This window comes from Hipposideros armiger, unplaced genomic scaffold, assembly GCF_001890085.2.
Source record: "Hipposideros armiger isolate ML-2016 unplaced genomic scaffold, ASM189008v1 scaffold_42, whole genome shotgun sequence".
NCBI lineage: Eukaryota > Metazoa > Chordata > Mammalia > Chiroptera > Hipposideridae > Hipposideros > Hipposideros armiger.
Genome location: NW_017731392.1, coordinates 4,800,893 through 4,823,196, shown reverse-complemented (window position 1 = coordinate 4,823,196; position 22,304 = coordinate 4,800,893). Strand labels below are relative to the sequence as shown.

At 34.0% G+C, this 22,304-nt stretch overlaps 1 protein-coding gene across 2 annotated transcripts in view; it reads left to right on the top strand.

Annotated features, from left to right (window-relative positions):
• TM9SF3 (transmembrane 9 superfamily member 3) overlaps positions 1-16,590 on the top strand; it is a 59,182-nt gene extending 42,592 nt beyond the window's left edge. The window contains exons 10-15 of one of the 2 annotated variants that reach the window (XM_019639107.1): positions 3,793-3,932; positions 6,600-6,668; positions 9,705-9,851; positions 10,399-10,482; positions 10,580-10,656; positions 14,558-16,590. In XM_019639107.1, the coding sequence (XP_019494652.1) occupies positions 3,793-3,932; positions 6,600-6,668; positions 9,705-9,851; positions 10,399-10,482; positions 10,580-10,656; positions 14,558-14,625 (585 nt within the window). In that variant the 3' untranslated portion in view covers positions 14,626-16,590. The remainder of the gene's footprint in view (positions 1-3,792; positions 3,933-6,599; positions 6,669-9,704; positions 9,852-10,398; positions 10,483-10,579; positions 10,657-14,557) is intronic. The other variant, XM_019639108.1, reaches the window with a different exon arrangement.
• Positions 16,591-22,304: the final 5,714 nt, after the last annotated feature.

The following is a 22,304-nucleotide window of genomic DNA, read 5'->3' as shown; positions in this document are numbered from 1 at the left end:
AACTGCCAAATTTTTATAAAGTGGTTTTGCCATTTTACATTCCCACTAACTGTATACACGTTTCAGTTATTCCACATCATCTCTAGCACTTAATATGGTCAATCTTTTTAATTTTAGTCATTCTAGTGGATATGTAGTGATGTCTCGTTGTGGGTTTAATTTGCATTTCCCTAATGACTGACTCATCATGATGAAGATATTTTTGTGTGCTTATTTGGCGTCCATGTATATTCTTTGATGAAGTTAAATTCTTTTGCCAATATTTTAATAGGTTGTCTTGGTAAGTGGTAAGAGATTTTTATGTATTATAGATGCCAAGTCCTTTGTCTTATACATATTTTACAAGTTTATTCTCCCATTTTGTGGCTTTTCTTTTCATTCTCAAAAGTGTCTTTTGAAGAACAAGTTATTAATTTTGAGGTCTGATTTATTGATTCTTACATAGTTTGTGCTTTTTTGTCCTGTTTAAGAAATCTTTTGCCAAACCAAAGATCAGTAATTTTTCCTGGTATGTTTCCTTCTAAAAATTTTACAGTTTTAGCTCTTAAATATAGGTCTATGATCCATTTTAGATTAATTTATATATTGTGTGAGTTAAGGGTCAAGGGGTTTTGTTTTGTTTTGCTTATGGCTGCTCAGCACCATTTTCTCCACTGCTTTGCTTTAGAGCACTTTTGTTGATAATCAATTGACCATGTATGTGTGATTCTATCTGGAATTTTCTGTTCTGATTCATTGATTGATTTGTCTTGATTTTATGCCAGTACCACACTGGTTTGATTAATGTAGCTTTACAATTCTAAGTCTTGAAACCAATTCTTCTTTTTCAAAGTTGTTTTGGCTTTTTTAGGTTCTTTGTATTTCCATGTAAAGTTTAGAATCAGCTTGTCAGTTTCTACAAAAAGCCTGCTGGGATTGCATTGAAGCTATAGATCAATTTAGGAAGAATTGATACCTTAACAATATTGAGTTAACTTCTCTGTAACATTTTATAGATTTTAGAGTTTAGGTCTTGTACATCTTTTGTTGACTTTACTCATAAGATTTCATATTTTTTATGCTTTTTATAAATGGTATTTTTAAAATTTCAAATTCTTATTGTGTATAGAAAAGCAATTTATTTTTGTATATTGGTTTTGCATTCCGTAATTTTACTAAACTCACTTATTACCATATTTTGCCATGTATGATGCAGATTATTTTTGCCCAAATTTGTGAAGGAAAAATAAGGATGCGCATTATACATGGGTAGTACTAATTCTGTATCTATATAAATATTTTTTATTCTTTTATTTATGCTTGTGAGTTAAAAGTGTAACTCTAGAAATCAACAATGATATCCGTATGCAAAACAGTACCCTGGAATAAAATAGTCAATTTTGTTGAACTTAAATTTGAACGACAAAGAGTTCTTGGCCTTCTGTGATGTGTAAATACCGTAAATTTGTTACCGGTACATAAAATTTCTTGTACCTTGTATCTGTTCTTGTGTTTTGTAATTATTTGTTATGTAAAATTTCTTGCACCATAATATGTTTAAAAAATTAATGCTAAAATCCCTTTATAATACAAAAAATAAGTACCTAAATGTAAACAAATAAAAATTTGAATTAAAAAATTAAAATGAAAGATATTTTTTCCTTGAAAGTTTGGGCCAAAAACGTGGGTGTGCATTATACACGGAAGTGCATTATACATGGCAAAGTACAGTAGTTCTAATTTCTTTTTTGTAGATTCCTAAAAATTTTACATAAATTATCATGTTGTCTGTGAATAAAAACACTTTTACTTCTGCCTTTCTAATCTATATTCTTTTTGTTTCTTTTTTTTTGCCTTATTGCACTGGCTAGAACCTCCATACATGTTGAATAGAAGTGGTGAGAGCATACATCCTTGATTTATTTCCGATCTTAGGGGTAAAGCATTCAGTCTTATGTCCTCAAGTAAAATGTTAGCTGTAGTTTGTTCATAGATGGCCTTCATCAAATTAGTGAAGTTTCTTTCTGATCCCAGTTTGTTGAGTTTATTTATTGTGAATGAAGGTCGGATCTTGGAAAGGCTTTTTCTACATCTTTTGAGATGATCTATGATTTTTCTAGTTTGATAATGTGGTGAATTGGGTTAATTGATTGATTTTTGAATCTTAACCGATCTTACATTCCTTTGATAAACCTCAATTTATTATGATGTATTATCCATTGTCTATATTGCTGGATTTCATTTGCTAAAATTTGTTGTTGTTTTTGCATCTGTTTTTTTTTTTTTTTTAGCCGAGCCATCCTGCCACCTGTTGGCAGCTCAGCAGCAGCTCAGCTCGGGCCAGGAATTGAACCAGCGACCCTGTTGCTCACAGCTCGCACTCTTGAGCCACTGAGCCACTCAGCCGGCCCTTTTGCATCTGTATTTATGAGAGACAATTATCTGTAGTTTTCTTAATGTCTTTTTTTGTGTTTTTTATCAGAATAATGCTAGCTTCAACCACTATGGAAAACAGTATGGAGGTCCCTCAAGAAATTAAATTAGAACTTAAAAATAGAACTACCATATGATCCAGCAATCCCACTTCGGGGTATTTTATCCAAAGAAAATGAAAACAATAAGTTTTTAACTTCAAATTCAGTGTTTCTTTCATGATAGTACTGAAGTGGCTCAAGAAACAGAATGAGAGTTATTTTTAGACATCAATAATTTGAGCTCTTAAGTCTGATCTTTAAATTTTAAAAAATGAACTCTCTTATTTCATACATTTATACAAGTTTTATCTGAAAGGAAGATGATACCTTTTGGCTTGTTTAAACACATGCGCACATGGATGTAATGCAGATGTAGAGTTTTCAGTAATGTTACTTCAAAATAAATTCTTCTCATATAATCACTGGATTTCTACCTCACACCTCTTCATTCTTCTCAATTTCTTCACAGTTTTCATTCAGCTTCTCTCACTTTTACTTTTTGTTTATTAGAACCTGAAAATGTATAATTGAAACAGATCTTAGAAATCATTCAGTCCTACTTCATTTTACAGAAGTTTAGAATGACATGATCTTACCCAGATGCTGACTGGAAAAGAGCTCGAATGTGTCCTTGTGTACCCAGATTTATATAAAGAAGAAAAATCACAAAAATAAATATTTTCCTAACTGACCACTTTGGTTTTAGAATCTCAACATGGTCTTCCCCTATAACTAATTACCAATAGGCAGGAAAATATTCATATTACTTTAGTAATTACACATATATAATAAATAGAGCTATGCTTCTATTGTTGATCCCAAGGCAGTGGAGAAGAGAAACGAACATGGTCTTTGAGACAGGCATATCAGCATTGAAATTTTAGTCTTGCTACCTACTAGCTGTGTGATCACAAGAAGGTACCTAGCGTCTCTTAAGTCTCATTTTCTTCATCCATAAAATAGTGAAATAACGTATGTAAAGCTCCTTGTGCATATGAGGAGCTCAATAAAGTATCGCCATGTTAAGTAAGTTGGTTATAAGGAAAGATAAAGGGTATGTCAAAAGCTTGGCAGCAAAAAGTGAAAGAAGAGAATAAAGGACTATAGCAGAGACAGTATGGAAGAATAGGAAACACTTCGTCTTGTATTTAGTTCAATTCTAATATTTAAAAGCACATTCTTTTCTATTTTCATTAGTGTATACCTGGCACAATTTTAACCCATGTTGAACTTAAACATTTTCTTTTGTGATCAAATGGTGTTTAAATTTTTAAGTGTCCCTTTTATTTATTTTTATTAATGTTCTGAGTAATCACACACATTTTAATTTAATTTACAGGTGGCCGTTTGTTGCATCTGTTTTTTTGTTATTCTTCCTCTAAATCTTGTTGGTACAATACTTGGCCGAAATCTGTCAGGTCAGCCCAACTTTCCTTGTCGTGTCAATGCTGTGCCTCGTCCCATACCGGAGAAAAAATGGTAAAGAGAATGCTAAATCTTATGTGATTGTTTCTCACAATATATAAATAAGTTCTTAAGGCTATTATGTATTTGTAAGTTTTAGAATTGGCATGTATTTATAAGAATGACTCTGAAGTTTGAACTTACGAATTTGTCCTTTTACATTTTCCTTTAGTCTATATTGTTAGAGGTAGTAATAAATTATATTCTTATTTCACTTTCTGAATATTGGTGCCGTTTACAGATAACTCAAATGCTTTGATAAGTATACTAGTGTGTAGAGGTGGGTGAGAACTAAAGCTGCAACAGTTTAGACTGCAGCCTACAGGCCAAATTTGACCTGCTCCTCTTTTTTAGAAAAAAAACAAAACATTTTGTTGAAACATAGCCGTACCTATTCATTCAACATGTTGTCTATTACTGTTTTTACAGTGCAGCATCAGAGTTCAGTAGTGCTATTAGAGACTACATCACTTGCAAAACCTGAAGTATTTACTATCTACACCTTTACAGAAAAAGTTTGCCAACTCCCCATATATAATTTTATTTATTTTTTCCAGATATTTTATTATTCCAAACAGTACCGACACATTTGTAACCATATATATCACACCAATTGAGAGATGGATTAGGATTGAGACCAATTATAGTTTACTGTTTTACGTTCCTTATCTTTACTTCTGTCACATTTTATGTACAACTGTGTTCTTGAGGACCTCCTATAATTCAAAATTAATCCTGATAAAGGATGACAAGTGTTTCTGTTTAACAGATGAAGAGATTCTTTTTTTGCAATAGTGTAAACATAGTTTACAGTTTATTTGATCAATCATCTTTGAAATTATAATTCTTGATGGATTTTTAATTTGAGACAATTTGTAGTTTTTCAAATTTTAGACATAAAAGGTCATTAATATGTTTATATTTTTAATTCTTGTAATTAAAAATGAACTCAGTGTATATATATTGTATATATATTTAGCCTTCTAAAATTAGTAAATTGAATATGTTTAATGATATATTACATTGAATATTTATTAAATTGATTTATGCTAGTCTACATTCTTTGTTTTCCTAATTCTTACTAGCAGACAAAAATAGAACAATCTTACTGCACATTTATTACATTTCCCATCTTATAAGAATAGCTATACAGTAGACTACATATTCATAATAAGGGATATATATTGAAAAGCCTGTGTTCCTAGATATTTCACCACATTATAAACATAACTTATGTTCAGATACTTACTATACAAACAGTGTTTTGTAGAGTTGGAGTTATGTAGACATTTATAGAAATGGAGGCTGAATGAAATAGCCCCTATAGTTTAAAAGAGAATGATTTATTCTAGACTTAGAAGTTGTCCATGTTCTTTTTTTCTTAGATTGGTCTTATGAGAGTTTTCTAGTTTTTTAAACTCAGTTATCTTTTTTCAAATTAGATTTTTAAGGCCCATTGATATCCTGATATTCACCCATTACGGGGGTGGGAGAGTGGATGATAAGTTTAAAGGCAAAGAATGTAGTCAGAAATCACAAAAGTTCCTCTAAATCACCAGGATTAGTGAAGGAGAGGAAGGCACAACACAGGACCTCCAAACATGGGTCACATTTAGGTGCAGGAAGACTTGTGTATATTTTCATTTTCTTCATATAGTCACACTGGGAGCCAAAATCTGGATATTAGATCTAGCTCTCACCGACTGTGTTTCTTTGGGCAGATCATTTGTAACCTCTGAGAAAAGAAGACTAAATTAAGTGATTTTTAAGTTTTTTTCTCTAGCTCTCAAATTCTTTGATTTTCCTCTCAGGTTTTTAATTTGTTCATTCAAGAGATATTAGTGTAGTACCTTTTATGTGCCAGAGACTGTGCTGGGTGCTGGGAATACCTAGATGAATAGCTTCTGCCTGCCAGGGGTATGATATGCATGTAATTAGACAGTTACAGTATAATGTGGTAAGTGCTGTGATGGAGTTATATTCAAAGGGCAGTGGAAGAATGGGGCAGGACTCACCTCTTCTTGGGAGACTTAGAGAAAGCTTTATAGGGAGAACACTTGAGCTGACGGTTGCAGAAGTATGAGACAAGAGAAGGCATTCCAGGTAGAGAATTACCAATAGCAAGTAAGAAATGTTTGTTGAGTGAATGAGTGAGGTTTGAATTTTAGTTTTTTTCATTCTTTGGCTCCATTGTAACTCAGAACTCATAATCCATGAATTGTATAATATATAGGAAAAGGAATTAACCAATGAAAGAAGGAGCAAAGAAATGGCAAGGCCAAAGTTTGGGAAACATTATTTCATGTAGGGATCTCAAGACTTACTTTCTTTCCTTGTGGCTTTCTGTAAGTAAATGCCTTTAAAATTCTTAGAAGTTATTGAGAGGTGTGGAAAGGAACAAACACTTAGAGCCTTCCTTGAGTTCTGCCTTTGACAAGAAATTTGTGTTCCCCAAGTTCTTATCTCGGCCATTAATGCTGGCAAGAATTTTGACTATATTCTAGGACTAATTTGAAGTTCTACCTCTGTATTGTGTCTCTTTGGATTTTAGTTTTTCCTTTTTACTGATTTGTTTCTGTTCTTTAGATTGTTTTTAAATACCAAGAGCTTGCTTTCTGTTATCAGGATTTATATAACATAAAATCATGCTAGAAGTTTACTGTTAATTTTCATATTTTCCAGGTTCATGGAGCCTGCAGTTATTGTTTGCCTGGGAGGAATTTTACCTTTTGGCTCAATCTTTATTGAAATGTAAGTTTTGGCAATGTTATTTATGCTTTGAGGGATCTCATTGTAATTAGAGAATTTAGGAGTTAGGGTAAGATGGGAAAGCATCTAATAGTTAGTCTGTTAATTCCATGGCTTCCAGAAAGGAGCCTGTGTGTCTGTCTAAAAGTAGTTTTCTGCTCTGTTCTCAAATATTCAGGTGAAGTTTACCCTTTTTTGTATTATATACTAGAACTCTCTCACCTAACAGGACATTTTAGAAATCAAAGCATGCATGTTGGACCAGCCTTTGATCACACGCATAACATAAGTACTGGTTTTTATTGTACTTCTAAAATATTTTTGAGGGTCCAAGGAACTAGGTAAACCATTGCCTATCAGACTATCCTAGATGCATAGTCATTCCCAGTCTCCTTCCATAGAGACCTGCAGCAGTACTGGGAAATGTGTGTGTGATGTGTTTGGGGGTGGGAGGTATGCTACCATGCTTTACACCTGCATCCTTGGTTATCACCTTTCTTTTCTCAGCCTGTTTCAGTGTTCCTTGACAGGAATGATCTGGCATTTTAGGCAAAGCGGTTCTTTGTGTGGGACTTTCTCAAGAACTGCAGTCATAGACCTCTGGCTCCTGCCCATGAAATGCCAGTTGTCATAGCTGCTCAGAATTCCCTTCCATGTTTCCTTCCAGCTGCCCCACTGCTGATTCTCTCGTGTACAATAGATGCCTCCTTAACAGACATGATTGGATCTGATAGTTGGTTAATTGAAAAAGTTGTCTCCTGTAAGGGAATTATTAAAACAGATACATACATAACATTTTATTTTAACTCAAAACAGCTAAAGGTACATCCTTCACTGATATTTTTTACATATATATATATATATATAAAGCCGGGGTCTTTTCTTTGATTTATATCCAGATGATGTTTCTGCCATTTTTCCTTTGACATTCATAATACATCTTCTGTGTGTAATTTTAAAGTGGAACAAGAACATAAATAACCTGTGTGAAGCATTCTAAGTGCAGAATCATTCTAGATTTGTACATTTGTCCCCCAGTCTTTTACAGCCATCTCACTCACACCTAATTTTATAACTTTGTTTTTAGCAACTCACCTTACTGACTTTTTCCAAAGCATTCAAAATAATATTCATAGAAATCACACATCCTTTTAGCTCTTATGTTTATTGGTTTATGTGACATTTAATTTTACACTAACAAGTACAACTAACGTAGATTTGGGCCAGTTCCTGGTGGTCACCAGCTGCAAGTGCACTGTGGGCATTAATTAGTCAGTACCTTGGAGAGGGCTTCGAGTGCATGTCACTTTAGCGCCTGGACTAATAAAGCTAGTTCAGGAACTTCTGTACTTCCAGTCTGATACTGCTCTGTCCTCACCCTGACTTGACCTCCGACTAATTTTTCCCTCCTCCTCCCGTCCCCAGTACCTTCTAGATCACCTCTCTTCCTGCTTTCTCAGGTATTCTGTTCCGTTAGCCAGCCTTTCTGTCATATCTTTAACTTCTTCTGTTTTGACCTCGGTAGCCTAATTGATCCATTTAAGGTATCAGTCTGATCACGTCACTTCTTTGATAAAGACTTCTTGTTTTCATTGAGATAAGGTCCAAATTCCATAACATGGCCAATAAGGGCCTTATAATACAGGATCTGGCCCTGTTCCCTTCTCCAGTCTCATCTCTTAGCTCTCACCCCTTCATTTGAAGTTCTAGACATACTGACTGACCTTTGAGTTTTTCAAAATACAGTGAATTCCCTTATTTGTGAGCCTTTGCCTGTGCTGTTTCTATGCCTGGAACGTTGTTCTAGCTTCCCCCACCCACCAAGCCCCATCCAGCCAAGCCAGTAAGTTGCCACTCATAGGTGCATTGATAGAACATGTTACAGTGTGTCGTGATTCCCCCTTTACCCCACTAAACAGTAATCTTGAGGGTAGAGATTTTGTCGTCTTCACAGTTCTATTTTCACTGCTTCCCTGATATGTGGTAGGGGCTCTGTAAGTATCTTGAAAGAATGAATGACAAAGAAGTGAACTAACAGAAGAGAACAAGAAAAAGAAGACAGGCTAGAACAGAGGTCAGCCAACTTTTGAGACGGAAGAGCCGCCAGGGGTCAGCAGACTGCGGCTCGTGAACTGTGGCTCTGAAGTAAAATTGAAAATGAAAGTAAAACTATCATAGTTTCATTTATAAAATTTTTAAAGGATATTCACATAATGGTGATTATGTAAAAATATATTTATGGCTCTCGAATAACTTAAGTTGTTGTGAGGGACAGGATTGGCTCTTCCAGGGGTCAGCAAACTTTTGACACGGACTGTACCCAAAGAGCCGCATGTGGCTCGTGAGCCGCAGTTTGCCGACCCCTGGGCTAGAAGACCCTTTCTAGTTGAATGATGACTTGGGTAATGGAGTTAGCGTGAAGGGTCTTTTTCTTAGTGTAAAATCTTAATGCCCTTTCTCTTACTGTCCTCTGAAGATAGCATGAAGCTTCTTTAGGTTTTCTTTTCCTAGTGTTTTCCCCCTAATTTTATGCATTCTATGAAACCTATTTTTTAATTTAGTAGGGTATTTTATAAAATATACAGTACATTGCTTGAATAGTGTTGTATCTAGAAAAAGATGAAAGATTAAGGGAATTGACTTTATTTTACAAATATGAATTTTTAGTTATTTTGGGTTTTTTCCACATGTTACTCCTTTAAGTTTCTAATTTATTCAGTTTGCTTCAACATAAATGCCCTACTAAAGAATCTGTTCTTGAAAGATTATCCAAGAAAATATTTTTGAGAAAATTTTAGAGTGTTTAATATCAGGTTGTTGGAAAAGTCATGACGTATTTTTCTGTTTTTCATTGCAAAGATGCGTCATGACTTTTCCAATAATCCAATATATGAAAAAAGGTAAGGGAAACTGTTGGAAGTTACCTGAAAGAAAAATATTGAAATTTAAGTGAGTACTAAGATGTAAGTGAGACTTAACAAGAGCAGGGTGAACTTCAAGATAAAGACTAGAAAGCTGTCTTGATTGCGTTTTACTTAGGTATTTCATCTTCACATCTTTCTGGGCATATAAGATCTATTATGTCTATGGCTTCATGATGCTGGTGCTGGTCATCCTGTGCATTGTAACCGTCTGTGTGACCATCGTGTGCACATACTTTCTACTAAATGCAGAGGATTATAGGTGGTAAGTATTATTCTGGGGGAGAACCTCTGGGGAACATAATATTTTAAAATAAGATTTCAATTGAAGTGTTAAGTGGAGTAAAAGACCTGCATCAAAGTTTTACTATTTAAGCTGGTATAGGGATTTCTTTTAGTTATAAAAATGACAAAGATAAAGATGAAGATTTTCAATGATAAAAATGAAGAAAAATAGTGTCTTTTTTTTTTTGTATTGATGAGGGTCTCTGTATTAGAAATATTTTTACAAAGTGCTTGATGTGGAAAGAGCTTTATGAGGAAGCATCACTCCATTTTAAACACAATGAAACAGGTCTGAAAAAGAAAATGGTTTATTTAGAGTCACTTGTAATAGGGAATCTGACAAAATTTAGGATCCCTTTTTCCAGTTCTTAGGCTCTCTCCTTGTTGATGTATTAAAATGCCATGTATATGCATTTGTTTTTAAATATACAGAATTTTAAAGGATGTCTTTTATAAAATTCTGTGCTTTTTAAAATCCTTGTTTCAGTACCATTTATTCAAAAGAGTTTGTTTTTTTTTTCCTCTAGGCAATGGACAAGTTTTCTCTCTGCTGCATCAACTGCAATCTATGTTTACATGTATTCCTTTTACTACTATTTTTTCAAAACAAAGTAAGTGTAGACATTTTTTCATTTTGTATGAAATGTAAGGCCTTATATTGACAGTAAAAATGGATATACTACATACAGTTATTTTGTTTTATTTCAGGATGTATGGCTTATTTCAAACGTCATTTTACTTTGGATATATGGCGGTATTTAGCACAGCCTTGGGGATAATGTGTGGTAAGTTCTTAAATTCTTAAAATATCCTGAGTAAATCTTTGAGTGTTTCAGAATCAGAAAAATACAGTAATGAGAAATTTAAAAATTACATTCTGTTGTTTGATCAGGAACACCAAAGTAATCTCAAGAGTCTGATTGACTTTTTTTTTTTTTTTTTGATAGTTCCACCTTTAGCTAGAGGTTGGGCAGTAGAATAAGGGAGCTATAATAATCTTGTTAAAAGGTGGGCCCTGGTATGACATTTGTAGACCCCTTTGGAGTACCAGGATTGCTTTTTTCCTCCTGTGGAATCACTTCCACAGATTGGTAGTTGTCCAAGGCGGGAGGTGGGGGACTGTGGATGAAATGGGTGAAAGTGGTCAAAAGATACAAACTTCCAGTTATAAGATGAATAAGTTTTGGGGATGTAATGTACAGCATGGTGACTATAGTTAATAATACTGTATTGTATATGTGAAAGTTAAGAGATTAGATCTTACAGATTTTAAATGCTCTTATTATAAGAAAAATAAATTTGTAGCTCTGTATGGTGGTGGATATTAACTAGCCTTATTGTGATAATCATTTCAATATATATATCAAATCCCTATGTTGCACACCTGAAACTAATACGTTATATGTCAATTAAAAAAAACCTATTTCATTCATATATATATATATATATATATATATATATATATATATATACCATGTATGTGACCATGTGTGCACACACACACAAATGACATTTACTGTAAAGTAGTAAAACTCATTCCACAAGCTATAAGGGAAGATAGTTCTCTATGTTATAGTCACTTATTTTATTTATAGCTGTTGTGATAACCTTTCTTTGTGATAATTAGTTGACCAACTTTGAGGAAAAGGTGACTAGAAACTGAAGGTTAAAACTAGATTTGTTTCATGTGGGAATATCCTGGTATATCTCTAGGAAATCAGAAGATTCCTTTAGTATTATTGATCATCCTTCCTTCAAAATATTGTTCACAAGAATGTCTTTCTTGATTATCAACATCATTCAGTGAGGTATAGAATCTTGGAATTATGCAGAGGGTTAATATTTTTCCCTTGACTTTGTATGTGATCTTAAGAAGACCTAGAGAGGTAATACCTTGACATTTACAAATGAAATGGAATGAATTTAGCTAAAATTTTCAGTGCTTTTCCTATTGAAATTTCATCATGCTGCCTGAAAATCTTGGCACATTTACAATTCTCTGCTATTCTGGCAGTATCCCAGTATTTATTTTTTAATGGGTTTATATGCCTTCAGTGCTAATCAGTTCTTTGGGCAGAGGGGAAACAGTTCAGACTGTAATTGATTAAAATGTCATCATAATGCAAAATTATACATATTCATCAGGTTATATGTCAGTAATTGAAAGAAAAATATTTGGTTTTTTTTTAATGTAGAAAAAAGAAACGACTGTTAAGGTGGAATAAATAGATTGTTATAGTCTTTATATTTTGAGCATAGCATTTTAGTTTTAAGGAAATTAAAAGTGTATTATTCCCACGACATTTACTTTTCTGGAGAGCATATTGTGTTCTCTTTTTATAAAGTCATGTTTGTATAAGCTTATTCTTGAGGTGCTCATAAGATTAGGAAAAATGATTCTCTAGGTTGGTACTGTTTTACTTTTAAGCACATATCTGCTCAAAGGGAAGCAATGTTTTACAAGTCCGGAAAGTTGGATTTAGTTATTGGACTAATATTATATTATGCCAGTTAAGATTTTGATTCAAGTTAAATTTTATAGATATTTTTATGTTCTAAGAATTCAGGTGTAGTTTTACAAAATTGAAGATTTTTTTCTTACTGTGTAACGACTTGTATAACTATTTCAAAATGAATTATCAGTATTTTAAAGTATACTATAATTAATTCATATTATAAAATAAATCTATTCATTGCAAAAGTAATTAGAAATAGGTTTGCTTTGTTGTTTTGGATTTGTTTTTTAATTTTTAATACTTAATTGTGGGAAATTTTCAAATATATATGTAAGAAGAGAGATAATAATATATATACAGTGAGTCTCCATGTACCTAACATCAATAATTCTTATCTCATAGCCAATCTTCTCATTTATATTCCCACCTTACCACCCTTTTATTCTGACATGAATCTTGACCCTCATGTCATTTCAACTGTAAATATTTCTCTCTATATAAAAAATAATATTTCTATAATATATTATTATATATCTATACTATGATATGTTATAATATATTTATATATTATATAATACATAATTAAAATATTTTTAAAATATTGATGTTATATATAATTCAGTATATATGCACATATAAGTATAATTCCTTAATCTGCTCAAATACTCAGTATTCCACTTTACCCCCAACCTCCACCCTGCCCCAGTCCCCATTTCTCTTTTAATAGTTTGATCTCATCAGGATCCAATTAAGGCCCATGTATTGCTTGGTTAAAATGCCTCTTAAGGCGCTTTTAATCTGTTGATGTTCCCTCTTCCCTTGCAATTTATGTAAGAAGTTTGTTTGTTTGTTTGTTTGGATTCCTGTAGAGTTTTCCACACTCTGGATTTTACTGACTATATCCCTGAGGCATCATTTAATGTTTCTGCGTGCTTCCTCCCGTATTTCCTGTAAGGTGGTAGATCTGTAGGCTTGATCAAACTCAAGAACAGTTATCCAAGAATATTTCCCAGTGGTTTGTAAACTTGTATCAGGAAGCACTTAATGTCTGGTTGTCTCTCTGTGAGGTTAACAGTCATTGTTAACGATTGCCTAGCTGAAGCAACTCAGTAGTGGTTATAATAATCTAGTTTTGTTGTTCCCTTTATATTTATTAACTAGGATAGTTCTATGAGGAGAAACTTCCTTTCATCAACAATTTGGTTCCCTGAAGTATAGTTCATATATAGGAAAAGCAGAATAGACTTATTTCTTTCCTTGCATATACCATCTGGGTGAATAAAAGTGTAAAGGTGCCCAATTAGGCATATAGGTGTGTATGTCATTGTTAACTCACAGAAGATTTACTTTTAAATTTTCAATAATGTTGGACTAGATGGTAAATTCCTAATCCAACAGAAAATCTCTTGTGTGACTTGAATGACCAGCTGTCTTGTACTTAGTAATTATAGTGAAGAACTATCCATGTCAATCATTCATTCAAGAAATATTTATTGAGTACCTTATCACATGCTGAGCACTCCAGCACAGGAGGTAAATACTTAATTTAATGAAACAGACAAATACCCCTGCTTCCTGGTGTTTTGAGCCCCATTTGAAGCTAATTATTCAAAAAACAACATTTCAAAACTCCTGACCTACTTACTTGTCTCTTTTGTTCATTCCTTCAAATATGTCTTCCGATCTACCAGCCACACAGTTTCTACAATTTAAACATAAAAAAGAAACCCTCAGAAAATGCCTCTTTTTCTAGAGCTTCAAATGCCGTTGGGCTATGCATTAGTCCTTCCTTGAGAGAATTCCCAGTCACTTTCTTCCTTATCCATAGGACATCATATGGTTTGGGGAACGTGTTAGTGTTGGTTTAATGACCTAGAATAATATATGCTCAAGTTAAAAAAAACAAACAAACGTGTTTTTTTCATTCAACAAATTTTTGTCATTATCAAATTATTCTTGCTTTATAAGATGTATTTTAATTCATATAGTTATTGATTATATATGTAATAATTAATACTTAATTCTAAAAGTATTGCATAGGTCAAACTTGGTATGTGACAGTAATAGGTGATTTGTAAAACAAATGATACAGTTTTAATAAGTTCAGAAAGAATGCTAACAAAGACATTATCTTGAAAACAGAATAACTTTCCAGAGCAGAGGGCATTTAGTAAATGATGGGTACTGCTCTGTATGTATTTGTTTCAAATATGTTATTTTATCTTTACAGGAGCAATTGGTTACATGGGAACAAGTGCCTTTGTCCGAAAAATCTATACTAATGTGAAAATTGACTAGAGACCCAAGAAAACGTGGAACTTTGGATCAATTTCTCTTTCATAGGGTTGGAACTTGCACGACAAAAAAAGCGCAAGAAGAGAGTTGGGCTTTAATACTGGGTACTTTGTGGGTCTCTCTTTCGTGGATGGCTTTTAAAGTAACATCTATTTCCATTGGTCCTAGGTTCTTAGTGACTGCTTTCTCCAACTGTTCACAGCAAATGCTTGGATTTTATGCAGTAGGCATTACTACAATACATGGCTAATCTTCCCAAAACTAGCTCATTAAAGATGAAACAGACCAGCTCTCTTCAGTGAAGAGGACAAATAGTTTATTTAAAGCATTTGTTCCAATAAAATGAAAGGAGGGAAACTTGGATGCTAAAATTACATGGATAGAAATCTTCCTGGCACTTAGTGTTTCTACGTTATTGAAAAATGATGTTCCAGAAAGATTACTTTTTCTCTTATTTTTACTGCTATCATCAGCCTATTGTGGGACATTTTTATATATTGAATCTGGGTTCTTTTTTGACCTTCCCCCCCTCCCCCGATTCAACTGCATCATTTTTTTTTAAGAGAGAAAAATATTAAATCCTGCATGTAATATATCTGCTGTCATCTTAGTTGGACCAACTTCCCATTTATTTATCTTAAAACTATCCAGTTATATCTTAATTCCATCCAAAGAAGATACAGTCTGAAGATAGAGGTGTGCTCTATACAATGCAATTTACTGTACAGTTAGAAAGCAAAGTGTTAAATGGAGAAGATATTTGTTTTTATTAAACATTTTGAGATTTAGATAAACTACATTTTAACTGAATGTTTAAAATGATTATCTTTTCTTCCCCCCCAAGTTAGTCTTACATCTTTTTTTGGGTTTGAATGAAGGTTTTACATAAGAAATTATTAAAAACAAGGGGGGGTGGGTAATAAATGTACATAACATTAAATAATGTAACGTAGGTATAGATTCCCAAATGCATTTGGATGTACAGATCGACTACGGAGTACTTTTTTTCTGATGATGATTGGTGTAGAAATGTGTGAATTTGGATGGCTTTTTACATCTTGCCTACCACTGCATGAAACATTGGGGTTTCTTCAAAATGTGTGTGTCTTACTTCTTTTGGGAGGGGGGATTGTTTTCTTCTGTTTCTTTTCTGAGACTCCTACAGGAGCTAAATTTGTAATTTAGAAACATTTAATTTTGTTAATCCTGTCTGGGGCACTTAAGTAACATCTAAAGCATTACTGCTTTAGAATGTTAAAATAAAATTTCCTGACCAAATTGTTTTGTGAAAATAGATGTGTTTGCAATTTGAAGATAAGTTTTCAAAACTCAATATTACTGAATGCAATTTTTTAATATACGATAAACTATGCTTTTCTGATACAGGGGGACCCACACTTTAAAAATCCCCAAACTTGCTTACATCTAGATTATCCAGTGCAGTCATAAAGTGAATGACAAGCCCTTTGAATGAAATTGTGGCACAAAATCTGTTTAGGTTGGTGTACTGTGTGAAGTGGGCATGAGGTGAAAGTGATTAGCTTACCATTGGATGAGCAAATAAAGGTTACAGTTTTCTAAAAGAAGTGATTTTAATTTTGAATACATCTTTCTGGAACTATCCATAATGTGAAGTTTTCCTAGAACCATTGAGTTTCTAGTTTAATAGTTTGCTATGCAAATGACCACCTAAAACAATACTGTATATTGGTATTTTTAGAAAGAGTCAAAACAGCTGTATTTAAACCTTATTGTGAAACTCATGCCATTAATAGTTACATAAGATGTTTCCATTTTAAAGTGTTTCTATAAATTAATAGACTGCATCCTATCATGTGGCATGTAAGGACTATAAAGAGTGAAAAGTTTGATTTCTTACGTCTAAGTGTGGCTGACATTATCAAACAGAAATTTGATCAGAAGTAAATTCTTCAAGTCCAGATGTTATATTAAATGTTATACACTGGTTCTTTGATTTTCTTCTCATTCTTACTTGCCTTTAAGATCATATAAGAAAGGAAACTAAAAGTCAATATTTAATGGCTTATATAACTTTCTAACTACATGTAAAGTACTTATAACAGTATATAGTCTGTCTGATGGCGTGTAAATTGGACAGCAGGCTTTTGTCATACATAAATAAATGACATTGATTTCTCATGAATCTTGCAGGTAAGATGTAGGGTTTTTACAGAATGAGTGGTTTAGCTGCTTTCAGGTACACCAGTTCCTTCTGCTAAATTGAGCTCTATTTAAAGCCCTTTGAATTTTTTAGTGAAAAATAGTTTCCTAACTTCCAAATAACATTAAAAGCTCCATTAAAATGAATATAAATCACCTTGAAAAGTCCTTTAGAAAATATGTATTGGTTTAATGGCTTCATAGAGGGGCTGGGTGTGGTGTGTCTTGAAGAAGATATAATTCACAAATGGTTTAGCTCCCTAACTCTCAGTTGTAGAATAGTAAAATAAAATATTTAAGTTAATTAAAAGGTGGGGTTATTCCACTCCATTAATGCTGCTTATCTGTCTTTCATTTGTTAACATTATTTGCTCAACTTCCCAACTGATGCTTTGAACACTATCAAAAACTAAGGATAAACTTTCCCCTCGTATCTCTAAGCTTGTTTCTCTTGAAATTTAGTTACATTAGTAATTATCATTTTATATATATATATATATATATATATATATATATATACATACACGCACACGCACATATATATGTAGATAGATAGATATATACTCATATTCTATAAGAGTAGGATAATTGGAAATGTAATGGCTGGAGGGATGGTAAAGCATTCCTTAGTAAATCGTGTTGGGCTCATAGATTGTCCTGGGTTTGCTCATAAATCAAGCTCCATACTCTTAGAATTCATTATTCTGTGGTGATATCTGAATAGTGGATGGCAGGGTGAATGGTATATTCATTCACCTAGTGAATGGTATGTTTGTGTGTTTTCCATTGAAAGTGGATGGACTTCCTTATGAAGGTGGTTGCTACAAATTCCAGCTCTTCCAAAAGCCACTATATATTTAGGGTTTATCCACAAATTGTATTCATTTTGATAAAGCTTTTTTAAATGTTTACTAACCACCTTATGCCAAATGTCTCGCAAATATATGTTATTTAAAATTTTCCTGAATTTTTACAAATGTAAAAAACAAATGTATTAGTGTAATTTTTTCAGGAAAAGCTACATACCGAAGGGCTTCTGTTTCTGAAGTCTGGGAAAGAAAAGCCTGTTTGTGGTCTATACACTGTAGTTCCTCCTGAGTTTTAAGTTTAGATTTCAGCATGTCTTAGTGCTTCTTTCTGTGGATTTATTGTAACACATAATAAATAGGAGTAGTGACATATGAAAACTCAAGAATTCATTAATTTGTATATCTTCATAAAAATTCCATAGTTACGAAGCTGATTTTAGCAATCACGATGTTAAAGAGGTAAGAGAAATGACAATTTATGAAGATTATTTGGAAGTGTATGCAGAAATAGAATAGACTAGATTTAGAAGTCAGAGAACAGAAAGTTAACATACAGCTGCTGAACTTTATAAAATTTAAATTCAGTATGAGGAATAACTCCAGGTCTCTCCTGTGAGCCTTTTCTAAAAGCCATCTGATTTGACATTCTTATTGGAGCTGTAGGCAGAAGTATGAAAAGACAAAAGTAAAATTTAACTTCTAATTTCACTGGACTGCGAAATGGAAATAAAGAACTGTTGTGAAAGCAGTTTACACTGAAGTATTGGTGTATTAGGCTTGCTAATTGACTGATAAAGCAGCATTCTGTTTCCCCCAGTTCATCAGTTTAGGTCATTTGAAAGTTTTAAACATTATAAGTAAGAGCTTATGGCAAGGAAGAAATATGGAATTCTATTTGAAAGACAATAGAATGTGCTTGGAAAAGCAGTCCTCCTTGGGCTTTGAACTGTGTCAAACCCGAACCTATCAATTACCACAGAGCACAGACAGTTGGTGACTGCTCGCTGATTACTTCCATTTTGTACACACCCTTGGTTTGTGTAAGCCATATTCCAACTGGCTTTTTAGTAACAAATCCAACATATAATGTATCAAATAATTTGAGGTTCTAATCTAGTCTGATAATCTAACTGAAGTTGGATTTTTAAAAAGTAATAAAAAGTTAAATGCACTTCCCTTGGATGCTTTATTTCTTATCCTTTTTGAAACAGGTGAACCAAGCATAAGGGATAACCCATTATTATTGGCATGCATATGAAGAGATTACTAATAGCTTTCTACAATTAAATAAAGCAGGGGTCAGCAAACTTTTTGTAAAGGGCCAAATAGGAAATGTTTGAGAACCATACAGTCTCTGTTGTGAATACTTGACTATAGTAATACATAAACTAAGGAGTATGGCTGTTCTAATATAACAACAGAAACAGCCAGTGGGCCATAGTTTGCTGACCCCTGAAACAGGATTTAGAACTTAAGATTTGATTTCCCCCCAACTTTGTATTTTTGGGGGAGGAAAAATGTACTGAGTTGAAAGAATGGTACAATGAATAAGCATTGTCTTTTAAAATGATTTTTCTCTTTTATTCTTTTGACTTTTTTTTATATACAAGCACCAACTCATACACTCAAACCCCCACTACCCCTATCTCTGTCATTTTCCTGATTGATAATAGATTGCATTTGTCTAGTACTTACTACTTTTTCAAAGGAGTTTCAGATGTGTTTCCTTACAACCATCCTGTGAAGCTGACAAGAGTAGACACATTTTATTTTATAGATAAGAAACTAGTATAGCTAAAGGGTCTCGTATTTTAGTGCAGAAATCATCAGATTAGGGTTCTATTGTCTTGACTGCTGTTAAATATAAAATGGGGATGCCACCTCTCCAGCCTGTGGAGCAGGTAATATAGGTAGTGATCACATTGAAAACGAGTGTTGTGTCCCCATGAAATGGTTTATTTTTGTGCTACATCAGAATTAGTGGTTAATTTCTTCTGGTCTGTTTGTACTTTTTGTTTTTCATCTTCAGTATTATTAATAACTAGTTATTTAAATCCTTGCCAACCTCCCTGGTTCTTTTCTCCCCCTGATTTAATTAGCAGCCTCAGTCAACACCTATACTTGACAATTCCTGTTAAGCATATAGTTTAAGTTGGTACAAATTTGGATGATTTGATCTCTTTAATGAACAGCTTTCATCTGGCTGGAACTAGGGGATCCTTTTATAAGGGGATCTGATATACAGCCAGCTTCTAGATTTTAAAGTGAGAACTTTTATTAAACTGTTAATCTATGGCTTAACATTAGAAAAGGGAATAAGCCTACATTGGGACACATGGGGTTAATGGTAATGTAGTCTACACATGTATTTAAAATTATTTTCAAAATTTTATGTGCTTAAGGTGATAGGCGTTTCAAATTTTTAAAAAATGGAGGCGATAGTTGTAGGGAGAAGTTGATGTAAGCCATTTTAACTGGCCAATGTTATGGTTATTCTTAATGGTTCAATCTAAGCCACTAAGATTATGGGACTTAACCTTGAAGGGAAGGGGTAGGGGGTCTAGACAGCGATACATGGAAGGTAGTTCTAAATTGGAGTCGGTCAGACAGGTAGGCTCCAAGTTACAGGCCCGTAGGGTGGGACAGACAGAAATAGGTAAGTGTCCTAAGTGGTAGCTGCTGTATTAGATGTTGGCATGAGGATGCAGGCTGTGTGGTTATCAAGTTGTGCCCCTCGAAGACATGGAAGTGTGAAGCACTAAGGCCCTATTTTAGGATGACTGCATGGTGTTTAATGCAACAAGAGTGCAGAGACGGAGGTGGCAAGAGCCAAGGCTGCAATCCTGAAAGGAAGGCCTGATGCTGGCTGGAGGGCCCGGTGTGCTACCCTGAGGAGCTCAGATAAAGGCTTTGGAGAACCACAAAAGGTTTTCAACAGCAGCTTAAAATTGTAATTATTAAGTATTTCAAATTCCCTTCTCTAAAGAACTCAAAGTACCTTCTTAGTGGTCAGTAATGTAAACTAAGGAACGAGCCAGCAGAAGAGAGTGCTCACTTTATTCTGGAGTTTCTGCTCCCAGCCTTGGAGGCAATGCTGGTGCTGTGTGGCGGCCTGGAAAGGCAAAAGGAGAAAGTGGCCTGTATGTAGTAGTTCAGGAGGCTAAAACTTGGTAAATGTGGGAAGGTTTGAGAGCTATTGCAAGAGAAATGGGTCACTCTGGGTATAGGGGTATATTGATGGCATGAGTGGGGTGAAGGACAGATATCTGACTGAAAAGGGGGAAAAGCTTGTATCCACTTGCAGATTTTCCACATGATCATGAGCTATGGGGGAGTAAGGCCACAAATTATATGAATTTAATAATGGAACGAGGTTGAGCATCTTTATATCATAAGGCCTTTTATTTTAAATCCCTAGTTTTTTGCATAGGATTTAAATTTTAAAAATATATTTTAAAAATTATTTGAACCCAAATTTGGAGTTTAATATATAAAAGTGGTGAGTGAAATCAGGAACCATAGAAATAAGAAAAAAAATGTTAATCACTTTTCAATTGCTCTTATCTAAATTTTCTAGTCTCTGATCCAAATATTTTGATTATTGGTCTATAGCAAAAATAGCAGCATCTAAACAGGGCTTCTGACATGAAACTGCAGCTTACTCATCCAGGAGCAACACTGCCTTGAAAATATTTGGACAAAGAGTGTTGGTGAGAAAAGCTGACAGCTACTAACCAGGTGGGGATTAGAGGCCATAAAAGCTCACAACCTCAGTGCTCGCACAAGCAGTCACCTATAATGTCTATTTTCCGGAGGAGTTCCCTGCTAATGAAGCCAGTTGGCTGTTTGCCTAGTGCCATCTGGAGACCTGGAAGTGTCACAGAAGTTTGTTAGGCCTTTTAGATGTTGACTTTGTGGACTGGTCTACTGAAAGGTGGTGACCTTCACTGAGTTGAATGCAGGGAACTATGGCGTTGGGTTTGACTCCTTCCAGCATTCAGGCAGAAATGCGATTCAACCCCACTCCCACACCTATTGCCTGTTTAATGGCCACTTGGTCTTCCCTGCCATTTGGTGGCATCCATTCCCCCAAATTCCTTCTCCCCGTCAGTTCTTAACCAGATCTTTTTGCCCAATCTGGCTCCATCCTGTATGTGCCCATTTGCTGAAAACTGACAGCATGAAGCAGGGTCAACTTGTATTTCTTTCCAACTGCCAGGACAAAATAGCAAGTAGCACCCTTCCAGTAGGTAACTTGTAAACCTGTACTGATTTGAAGGACTTGTTATAGTTACTGGATGAAAAGACATGATGACAATGCAGGAAATTTGGAGTCCTGTGTAAAGCCCAACTCTGGGCTCCCTGTCCACTATTTTGTCATCAGAGGCTGTGAAACCATGTGGAAACCCAAAAGGGAAGTGCAGTCTTTTTCTGCTTGCAGTTTAAATTAAAAAAAAAAATTCTGAGCATCATGCTGAAAATCTATACACATTGGTGTGTTTTACTTCTTGATTAGGGCAATTTTGCTTGTATAAAAGGTCTTTATAAAGCCTCATGGTAATATGTCTATAAATCAAAATGGCTCAGTTCTGACAATTTTTACGTTTAAGGGACAACATAAGAGTGGGTTTCAAATATCTCTTGATTATTCTCCTAAATTATTTGGGCATGTTTTTAATTGGCAAAAAAAAA